General features: G+C 43.4%; 1 protein-coding gene across 1 annotated transcript; it reads left to right on the top strand.

Annotated features, from left to right (window-relative positions):
• The first annotated feature begins 1,178 nt into the window (after window positions 1-1,178).
• Window positions 1,179-4,103, top strand: adprhl1 (ADP-ribosylhydrolase like 1). The gene is made up of 7 exons (XM_070988593.1): window positions 1,179-1,392; window positions 2,629-2,793; window positions 2,891-3,016; window positions 3,114-3,254; window positions 3,450-3,577; window positions 3,708-3,840; window positions 3,934-4,103. Exons 1-7 carry the CDS (start codon window positions 1,179-1,181, stop codon window positions 4,101-4,103), a joined length of 1,077 nt encoding a protein of 358 aa, XP_070844694.1.
• Window positions 4,104-11,341: the final 7,238 nt, after the last annotated feature.

The raw sequence follows: 11,341 nt of genomic DNA, 5'->3' as shown, positions 1-11,341 counted from the left end.
TCAGGGCTTTACTCATGTCAACCAAGAGCTTCAACCGTTTGGATTGGATAACAGCATTTTGTAAATGATACTACTAAAAGTTCAAAATGGTCACAGTGAGCCAAATGCTGATTGACTTCAGAGATGTGCAAATAGAACAAAAAAGTCTCCATATTCCTGCTGAGACAACTCTGCCCTCCAGTGTGTGTTTGAGAGTGTGTGTAAAATGTCAGCTTGGGAACAGTTGTCCCTTATCAGGTTGCATTCCTGCTGCATATCATCATCATTATTGGCCCTACTGGTAATGCTTTGTGTACCGTTACTCTGAGTACGTTCAGGGCCACGTTCAGATACATGAAAAGCAAGAAGGGCTGAGAAAAACAGATTTGTGTAATTAGCATAGCTCACAAGCAAAATTGAGGCACTGGGTGAAAACTAAAGGAGGAGGATTAATAAATCAGGTTAAAATAGTGAGGTAAGAATTAGAGAGTTGAGCTTCCATAAAGAAGGAAGGGGGCTAATGGAGTGGGGGAGGCATCGGTTGGGGTGATGCTCCATTCTTACCCTCCTCCCATGGGCAGGGTGGGATGTCAACATGGTCTAGCACCAGCTGACGAGCTTTCACTCCAGCCCTGCAGCACATTAGCATCTCTTCCCGTGCGTCCAGCCCCCATGACCACCCCATACTCAGCCGTCCAGCTTTGAGGCTTTAGGGGCCATGGGGATTGCCTTTTTAGGAGACACCTGATCACAGCTGAACTCGCCACCGCCCAGCACAAAGAAACCGTGGCTGATAATGTGATGCTTTCATTTCTATGTGTGCGTGACAACTCTTGGTACTGAGAGACAACTGATGAGAAACTGGGGGTGAGAGCTCTGAGGGTGAGAGGCTGGTAGAGCTATTATGTAGCAGAGACAGAGGTCTGTGGTAGCTTCACATCAAGTGAAAATCTAAGCAAAATTCTTCAGGATGTTTTGAGGAGTTTGAGAAAAGAGTTTGTTCTTTTTCCATCGTTCTGCAACTGTGAGTCTGTCGAGGTAGAGAAGAAGGCTTACAACTGAGAGGAGATCAGATTTTGGCATTTATTCGTGCCAGGAGCGATCCCAATCCAAATCCAAGGAGAGGTGTGACGGCTTCGGTCAGAAGATCTTTTTCCTGTGATTAGCTGGCCGAGCCAACGTGAACAGAGCTCAGTATCATGGAGAAATTCAAGGCAGCCATGGTTCTGGGTGCTGTTGGTGATGCCTTGGGTTACAAAAAGGGCCGCTGGGAAGGCTGCACCTCAGGCAAGAAGATCCAAGAGGAGCTGGCCTCTCTGGGGGGACTGGGGGCTCAGAAACTGGACCCTGATAACTGGCCCCTGAGTGATGCAACGCTGATGCACATGACCACAGCAGAAGCACTTGTAACAGGTACGTTTAGGGTTGATGTCAAGAAGAATGACAGAGCATTGTCTAAAAGGTGGATTACAGCAGAAATCACTGCAAGATTACACACTAATTTGTTTCTTTCTCTTATTTTAATGTCAAATCAAGATTTTACATATCTCACATAATATCTAACTTCAAAAATCAAAAATGTTTCTCTCTTTATCTAATCAGTAATACATACAGACACAACATCAGACCTGTCCAGCCAGGCTTTTGGTCGTCTACATTTAGAAGGACCAGAATAGCTTCTTCTATACAGTCAATGGAAGCTGCTAATCACTTACTGGCAGACCATCCCTGAATGATAAAACCTGCTGACATACCATCATCCATCCTCGTTACCAGTCATCAAAGACAAAATCTCAGGAGAAACCTCATTACGAATGCCGTCACTCAAATGTCATCTCAAGCCCCCACAGGGTGGCCAGGAGTTGCCAGGACAGAAAAGTCCAAAATAGCTGATCCTCAGCTCTCCTTTACTGAACAATAGCGGGTCAGACTCCTCCGTAATCTGCCGGTATCATGTTTGGCTGCAGATGCGGCTCAAAGTCAATGACAGCGGTCCTGTGAAATGGTGATGACATCTTTCGAGATTAGGAGGCCCTATTTAGCCACAATGCCTGCACACATGTACGGCACACATGCACAGACTGGCTCGTCTGTTAAAAGGCATTCCTGGCTGCACGCTTATTAAATGGGTTTATTGAACATATTACAGATTCATATCTGAAGCAGAAGAACATTAAACCAGAAAGACAAAAATCACAATTTTCTGAACTCCCTGTTTACACACATTCATTGAAGGATTTAACGGTGCATTGACAGACACCTTTCGACTCTGTCCTCCCTCATCCTCTGTCACAGAATCTGAAGAACAGCCCAGTCGAGAGGGTCCCTGTCTTTCCTCAAAGTCCTGCATCACTTAATTATAATAATTAGAGGTGATGCTTCTTTGTCAACACTGTCTTCACTCCGTCACACGTATGGTACGCACATAAACAAATTCTAGCAGGATGGCTGTGGGCTCAGCTCGAGGATCCCAGTTGACCTCATGGTGTGTGGAAGTGACACCACTCGCTCTGCAGGCATGCTGGTCCTAATCTGTGGTGTGGTAGGCTGAGGCTAAACTTAGCCCACTGCAGCACCACTCATCTTGCCTTGCATGCCAATCATGGATGACTCTCAGTCACATCTCAGTATGTGTGTGTATGTGTCAAGATTACTGGTGTCTGGAGGATCTGTACCGGGAGCTGGTGCGTCTCTATGTGGAAGCCATGGTGTCTCTCCAGGGCAGAGCCCCTGATCCTGCAACAGTGGAGGGCTGTGTTCACCTTAAACCTCACAACTTCCTGCTCGCCTGGCATACACCCTTCAATGAAAAAGGCCAGTGGAGATCTTAAATACTGCTTTTTTTTTTTTTTTTTTTGTCCAACATAACTGCAGAATATAAGAATGTGTGTCTGGATGTGTCTATGTCCAGGGTCTGGGTTCGGGGCAGCTGCTAAGGCCATGTGTGTGGGTATGAGATACTGGCAACCTGAGAGACTAGACAGCCTGGTGGAGGTCAGCATTGAGATTGGGAGGATGACCCACAACCACCCCACAGGTGACAATCTAACCTATCAACACAAATCTGAACTCAGGGCCGATTAGTGTGCTGCTGATTGCGCAGTAGTGACTCGTGGTGCCACTCTCGGCTTCAGGCTTCCTAGGCTCCCTGACAACGGCGCTGTTTGCATCCTATGCTATCCAGGGGAAACCTCTTGTGACTTGGGGCCGTGAGCTCATGAAGGTCATCCCTCGGGCTGAGGAGTACTGCAAGAAGACCATACGGCACATGTCAGGTGTGACTTCTGTGTTCAAGAGGCATTGTTTTACAGCTTGGTTGATTAATTCAGGTTAGGACATCTCTGTACAAAAAAAGTAAATCAATGTGTTTGTCAGTATATTTTGTCATTCTCTTCAGTATGTGTGCACATATGTCTGAGAGAGCATGACTATGAGCTAATGCCAGTAATGTGTGTTGCATTCCTATGTAGAGTATCAGGAAAATTGGTTCTACTTTGAAGCCAAGTGGCAGTTTTACCTGGAAGAGAGAGAGATAGACAAGGAAGGACAGAACAAACCTTTGTTCCCTGATCGCTATGATGCTGAGGAGACCGACAAGGTAAATCCTCCCTGTCTGTCACAAAAAACTGAATAGACTCATAAAGAAAACAGGGCCTTCAGGTTTTTTACATCAACAGAACCTCTAACAGGAACAGTGCGCTGCTGTTACTCTGTCCTCGTCCTTCCAGATGTATAAGCGCTGGAGCTCAGAGGGCCGTGCGGGTCGGAGAGGTCATGATTCCCCCATGATAGCCTATGATGCTCTTCTAGCAGCAGGGAGTGACTGGGCTGAACTGTGTAAACGAGCCATGTTCCATGGAGGTGAGGACCACAGCTTTCTGCACCTGCACAGCACTTTAAAACGCTGGCAGATAAAACATGCAGGCTGCTCACCTTGACTTCTTGTTTTTTCAGGCGAGAGCGAAGCCACAGGCCTGATCGCAGGTTGTCTCTATGGCCTCATGCACGGCTTGAGCCAGGTTCCCTCCGGCCTGTACCAGGATTTGGACAAAAGAGAGCGCCTGGAGGAGCTGGGAGAAGAGCTTTACAAAGCAGCATCTGCAGAAAAGTGCATAGACAAGTAATCCTGTTCTTCACTGGCCTGAACCCTACTGGCTATCAGAGGAACTGCACATGACTGTAAAACTGCTTACCTTATTCCACACTAGCTTCTAGTCTTCCCTGGTAGTATCTCAATACTCCTGAGTGGCAACCTTTCTTCTCCTGACCTCTCGTTGATTGTGCTATACACAGATCTGTCATAAACTGAAAAAGTAAGAGTGCCTGTCACAGTAGGCGGGAACTGGAGGAAAATCAAAAGAAAGAACATTTAGAGTATTGCGTTCCAGCTTCTGTCTCACTAGACTGTTTTCCTGGAACTACATCTGAAATGAGTTTGCATAAATGACATGTTCTGTTGATGGCAGGGAGTTATCTATCTACACCTCCAATTCCAAAACCGTTGGGACACCGTGAAATGTAAATAAAACAGAATGCAATCATTTGCAAATGGACTTTGTTTACCGAGAACGGCTTCATGAAGTGTTCTCCACCCAATGTAGTAACATCCTTTATACAATCATGTGTTCACAGTGGTGAACCTCGCTCCATCCTTGCTTGTGTTACCTGTGGAATGTTCTGAACAGGTGTTTTTGGAGCATTTATCAACTTTCCAATTCTTTTACTGCACCTTTCCCAACTTGTTTGAGACATGTTGCTGCCATCAAATTCAGAATAAGCACATATTTACAAAAATCAACAAAGTTGCTAAGCCAGTTAAAGTCAGCAAATCAGCAAACACCAGACAGTTTCCTTCTCTGACCTTTTCCTTTTCTGCAGCTAACCTGTATTAACACAAAGCACATGGTTATGTTGTGCTAGGGAGTATCTAATGAGTGAAAATCAGCATAAGACATAGCCTGATTTTAGGATACATCTGTCTCCACAGTATAATTGACATTGGCTTTTTAATGCATGTAATATATGGTGGAAATTTTGAGAAGATTTTAACTTTTATGCATAATGTTATTGAGTTGTAGAACAGTAATCATTTTATCTTATAATGTGATTAATTATGATTTGCACTGTGATGCTCTTAACAGGAATAGTGTACTACATTGTGAAAGCACCATTACATGGTGACTATTAATATGATATGAAAATTAAAATGTACTCAGATATATATCATGCATGAAGTGCCTGTCTCTCTTTATCATAACTACAATGTTTATTTTGGTGAGCAGCTTGTCTCCTATGTTAATTTTTCAACCAGATTTCCTCTTCTTGCTGCACAACCCTCCTCTACAATCCCCTGAACTAATCACCTGTAACAAGTTCACACTGCAAGAACACTTCACCTCAAGTCTGAACATTTACCTCCTCTACTTTGCTGCAGGGGTGGGATGACTACTGGAATATCCAGTTCAAGTAGAAGTACCATTTATTAAGATTATTTAGTAAGCTCAAGATGAATGAGTAAAAGAGAAAAGGCAGTCCTTTTTGAAGATTACTCTGAGTAACAGTGACTATTTTTATCCGGTGACTACGAAAGGACAAATTCACTCTGCTCTAAAAACGAATCCCTCTCCAGTTTAGTGATAGTCATTTGTAGGTGGGCTACAAGAACCTTAAAACCAACCTTCATGGAATATTCCTTCATTTATGCTGGCATGTTTAAGCAAGATTTATCCCAAAATTCCTTTTTTATGATGGTCACTATGACTATATAGTGACCTGTATAAAAACACAAATTTAGCACCATTTTCCAGAACTGTTCAGACGTGGCGTGGCGCCATTGTTTGCTTTCAGACAGGTAAACCCTGTCTAGGCTACTCTTATTTTTCCTTTCCTAAAGGAGAGTGCAGTACTTCAAAGATAAAATTACACTCTAGGGTTTGGGTACAATTTATTTGCTTGGCTAATCCTAATTTATTTTAAAACCACCCATTCTAGACAATTGTTTAGTTCTGTTCAAAATCAAAAGTTGCAGTCTGCACAATGTTGACCACCATGAACACTGCAGATTTTCTACCTGCGAGAAACAGTTAAGATAATGACAGCATTTGTAATTAGTCACCATCCATTCTGACATGGTGGCTGTGTTCCAAGTTAAATACTTTCTCTTTTTTTTACTTTTGGTAAGCAATGATGCATGAAGTATGCATACTACTTGATCATAATATTGCACCATGAACTTTGACCCTGTTGCTTATACATCCATCAAGCTTAATACAGCAATAGTATATCAATGTATTAATTGTCCAAAGAGTCACAAAAAATGTAGTGGTTACCTTGACTGCGCCGTCATCTGTCAGTGAGCTGTCCTCTGTCTGCGCTCTTGATGTGATGCATCATCCGCTGCACAGAGCATCGTGGGTCAGAATACCTAGAAAAGCACGCTGTTGCTAAATGCAACTGGATGCAGTAGGACATCCTGGTATTTTTGGCATACTGCATTCGACATACTCTGAACTGAAACACAAGACTTTACGGCATACTAAACATCTGCTGTCAATATCTGTAACTCTTCAGGTTTGCTTAGGTGCAGATGGCTACAGGGATTAAGTTTTGCATGTCCTCTATGTCCTCTCCATAGACCAGATTCTCGGAAAACCAGCATCAGCCCTGATGCCGGTATGTTGAGGAAGTTGGTTAGAGACCGCAACTGCCGTCCTGTGCTCCGAGGGATTCTAGAGAGTCTTCTGCACTACCTAACACAGAATCTGTCCAAGTGGACCACCAGAAGCAGACACGCAGAGAAGCCAGTGTCGGATACTGTGGTTGAAAGAAACACAGATTGTCCTGATCAGAGAATTGAGGCTTCAGTGAAGCAGACTCAACTTCAGACAAGTTGCACTATTGCTCAGCTCCCTGAAGAGCATAAAATGACCCAGGAAAAGACTGTTGAGACTGGTTTCTTAGAAAAATGCTGGTCAGATCCACAAAAAGAAAGATTGCCAAGCAGGGATGGAGGAGATCAAAGAGACTTAATACCCCGGCGCCTTACCACATTCCAGCTCCTCCAGTCCAAATTCATAAGGTCCACACCCAAACCTCCCACCACCCACCAAAGGGAGGTGGGAACTCTGTCCTCCAGCAGAGGAGTGAAAGGTGATGTGAACCACTGCCAAGACAGTGAGCATAACAAGCACAAGAAGGACCCAACTAGAAGAGAACAAGGAGTGAAGAGGGGGGGTAGTGTGAAAGATATTATAGCCAAGTTTGTCATGGCTGAGCAAAAGGAAAAGGGAGAGAACATATTGAAGAAACAGCCAATCAAACCAAGACTCATTGGAAGAGGGGTCCTCCTATCTTCCTTGTTGGAGAGGTTTGAGAACATGGGCACAGTTTGCAAGGGAAGTGACTTGAAATCTTCCCATGAAAGGCCTTCTGGAGAAGTTAAGATGACAGGTACTGTAAAGCAGAGAGTAGCTTGTCATGTAAGATTGCACCAACAGGCGAAGGATCAAACTGTCCCCAAACAAAACTATCACAAGCAAATGAAAAGTAAACCTGCTGGACAGCATTTGACAGGACGTCGATGTATAAATGGGCAGGAACAAATACCTGGGCAAGCCATAGACATTTTAACAAAAGTAAACTCAAACCTGGAAGAAAAAAATCATTTGAAGGCAGAACAAATGAGGCAAATTGGGGACGAGCATTCAGATCAAAAGGCTGACGGTCAGTATTCATTCAGCCATTTAAGAGCTCAAGCTTATGAAGTTAATGGCTGGAGGACAGGGGAATGGGATGACATTCAAATGACAGTTGAAACTAGTATTGCCAAAGAGCTAAAATATGGACATCTGGAGCTCATCTGTCCAACATCTGTCACACAGAGTTTGCACCCAGAACCTTACAGGCTTTTTCCACAGGTAGAAGCCCAAGTGAACTGGCACGTGGCAACCATCATGACCTCCTCTCCTGTGTGGTCTACATGTGTGGATTCCTCTCCCAAACAATATTCAGCAGAACGATCAGAGAGCTCACACTTGGAAAAAATATGCAACTTGAAGACTGAAGTTCCTGACAGTGCCCTAAAGTATTCTGACGGGGAATCAAGCACAGGTGAACCTCGCAATACAGTTAGTGATGGAAGATGCCCCTTAAAGCCCCAAACTGAGGAGCTTTCTACATATACAGGCCATGATGGCATAGAGAATGGCGCAGCAGAAGGTCCAAATCTAAACAAAACTGTGAACATTCAAAGAAGTTTGCCCAAATACATCATCCCACGTGTTTACAGATTCGATGATCAACAAGATGTTGATGACTGGGCTGATTCCTCCAATCAACCAGTACCACACCCACAAACTGTAACTCCTTTAGTTGCAATGCCATTGCCACACTCTGTTACTTCCATGACTGCTTTTAGTACTGGATTGGTGACATGTCCTCCTGAGAACATGAAGGTACAAACCCTTCATACAACAGCAAAAGAGAAACCAATGGAGGGTAAACCACTAGAGAGAGAACGGGAAGCAAAAGAGGTAACACCAGAGATACCTGTAGAAGATACCAGTATGCTGCAAAGTTTCAGACTTTCCGGAGACACTGCTGAAAAGGCTGCGTTTGAAGACAGCAAGACATCTGCTGTAACATCAATTCAACCTGAGAGAGAGAATCTAAAACAGAGACCAAAGTACACAACAATCAACTATGGGGATCCTTCTGTCAAACAAACATATAAACCCAAAATCATACAATTTACTGACACATTTACTTTTTAGGGTATTATTGAACAGAGAGTGACACACAGTCTCAGATGTAGGATCAGCATTTACTGGTTAAGCACTGGTTCCTTTTTGTGGATACTATGAAAGGAATTTAAATCCAGATTTGAGTCTTTTCAGACATCAGTAACAGTACACCGGTATCTTAGGATGGTTAAATCAAGGGCAACTGGACTTTAACTTCTGTGGAGTTGTTATCAAGGTCACAGATACCACCTGGTTCATTAGTGCTCCTGGCAGTTGTTAGTAATTGGAATCACCGATGCCAAACGAGAGTTGTTGGAGTTGTCACATGAGGCCAAATGTGGATGGATGTTAAATCTCCTGGGAAGGAATGAAAGGACAGGACTGTAGATGGGAGATAAGGGATGTCATAGACTTCATCCTCTGTTGAGGGATGGTTTCTCTATTTTTACGTAAGTAGCCTCCTTTCAAACCATGAGGACAAATGGTTTGACTGGTCAAGACCATATCAAGGCTGAATTGTTGCCAACAGCACTCACAAACCAACACGATAACTTTTCTGTCTGTCCAAAGTCATCATCTTTTCTACATGCAGCACTTGAAATGGTTCCTCAAGGTATCAATACTGTTAACCTTTGGAGCACAAACAGGCAGTGGACAAGCATTGTGATATGAAGACTGGGTATTTTAGATTTTGAAGATACATTATAAGTTAATGCAATATCTTCATCCGTTCATCTGTTTACTACTGCGTATGGTGTCTGGTCGCTATGGCCACAGGCTAAGCAAGGAAGTGACGCCCCTCTTCCAGGCAGAGTTTTCCAGCTCCTCCTGGGGGATCCTGAGGCTTTTCCAAGCCAGATGATCCCATTGTCAGATGCAGGCAGCTCAAGTTTAATTGTCTGCTGCATCATTTCCAACAATGTTACATGAAAAACTCCCTTGTCGCTCTCTTTAACTGTCAAGATACAACGCAGTGTTATATTTTAGTGAATGCTTGTTCATGTTATTTAAATAAACTTCTTGGAAGTATTATAGCACACTTATAATGCTGCAGAATATATTCATTATTGTCACAGTGGAATGTGTTAATTTTGGTAGATTTGCAAACCATGTATTGAGCTCAAATGTATGAGTACAATTTAACAAGAGTTTTGAGACAAGCTGGCTGCTGTGTATACAAATGACTTTGTGGGGGGCAGGTCAAACACATGGTCCTACAAGTCACAAAGCTGTTCATGAGGAAAGACAAATATTTTTTTTTCATGGTCTATCTACCACATGAATGAATATATGAACAATGGAAGGATAAATTGGAGTTAAATTTTAAGATGACAGGGGCCAAATGTGAAAAAGTGAGCAGTGCCTAACACACACACATACAGAAACTGTGTTTCTTTAAAGGGTACAGTGACAATTGCCCAGAACAGATGAATGGCTGCACACAGCAGTGCCAAACATGTCAGCTGCTGGAAGCTCTTCCTAGTCACAGATCCAACCCCGCCCACCAGCAGGATTACACTACTGCTCAAACATGAGTCTGCATTTGGATTTATTCTGGTATTTTCACAAGAGGATAAGAGATCGAGGCCTACATGATCCATCATCTGTCCATCCCAGGGCTTATCCTGGTCGGAAGTGGTGATGAGGAGTATGGTGTTGTTCTTGAGTATCTACGTTTGTATGTAGGGCATAAATAGTCTCACACACACACACACACACACACACACACACACACACACACACACACACACACACACACACACACACACACACACACACACACACAGAGTAAGTCCAAAAAGTGCCACATCAAACAGTTTACTTTTCAAAGTTTTTGATCTTAAGCGTTCTTGACATAATGTATCTGGAGTAGCTACACATCAAGCTACACTAACCACATTTTTATCCCCATATGATTTTCCCTTTTTGCAACTCTGGAAAATAAGAAGGTGCTCAAAAATGGCCACCAAATCCACCAGAACAATGTAATTTTGTGATTGAATCAGAAACAGCTAATGTAAACTGATGAATTTGAGTGGCACATTTTTGAGTTAATCCATTTATTTCAACAAACTCTTGGTTTATTTTCTTATAATCTGTCATATCTGCAAACAGCCAATGCTTTGGTGACTGATGTTCAAGGACTGTCGGAACCCTGACTCACCCATGCAACAGATAAGACTCCAGGTATGTCATTTACTGGACCACCGCTGCCCAGAAGAGGCTCAGGACAGGTGAACAGATGGCTGTATTTACCTGGGATACGTGGCTGTGCTGGAGAGGGCGCGGCTACTTTACAGTCCTTTGCTGCCTTTACTTATTATCGGACATAGTAACACCACTAAATGCAAACGGGTGGCCCTTGGAAATTATGATATGAGAGTAGCCGATGTGACAGTTGTAGGCTGTGTCTGTGAGAGCAGTTGATATTCATGTGATATGTTCTATGAAAAATAGAAATCTGAATCTGTTTTTCCAGACCAAAACCCCTTGAATGCGGCATAAATCCCATTCAGCCGTCCACGAGAGGTCTGAAGTGGGATGTTACGGGAATCACTCGAAAGCAGCATTAGCACTGATTGACGTGCCTGTCCTGGGACAAGCGTCACGAGTCCCAAGTC

Source organism: Chaetodon trifascialis, chromosome 1, assembly GCF_039877785.1.
Source record: "Chaetodon trifascialis isolate fChaTrf1 chromosome 1, fChaTrf1.hap1, whole genome shotgun sequence".
Taxonomy (NCBI): Eukaryota; Metazoa; Chordata; class Actinopteri; order Chaetodontiformes; family Chaetodontidae; genus Chaetodon; species Chaetodon trifascialis.
This window is presented reverse-complemented; position numbering and strand designations above follow the sequence as displayed.

What these genes read in the sequence shown, in the direction of transcription:
- adprhl1 (XM_070988593.1), top strand. Translation starts at nt 1,179, where the DNA reads ATGGAGAAATTCAAGGCAGCCATGGTTCTGGGTGCTGTTGGTGATGCC. An exon ending in GACCATACGGCACATGTCAG is followed by an intron (nt 3,255 to 3,449) that starts GTGTGACTTCTG and finishes ATTCCTATGTAG; the next exon opens with AGTATCAGGAAAATTGGTTC. An exon ending in ACGAGCCATGTTCCATGGAG is followed by an intron (nt 3,841 to 3,933) that starts GTGAGGACCACA and finishes TTGTTTTTTCAG; the next exon opens with GCGAGAGCGAAGCCACAGGC.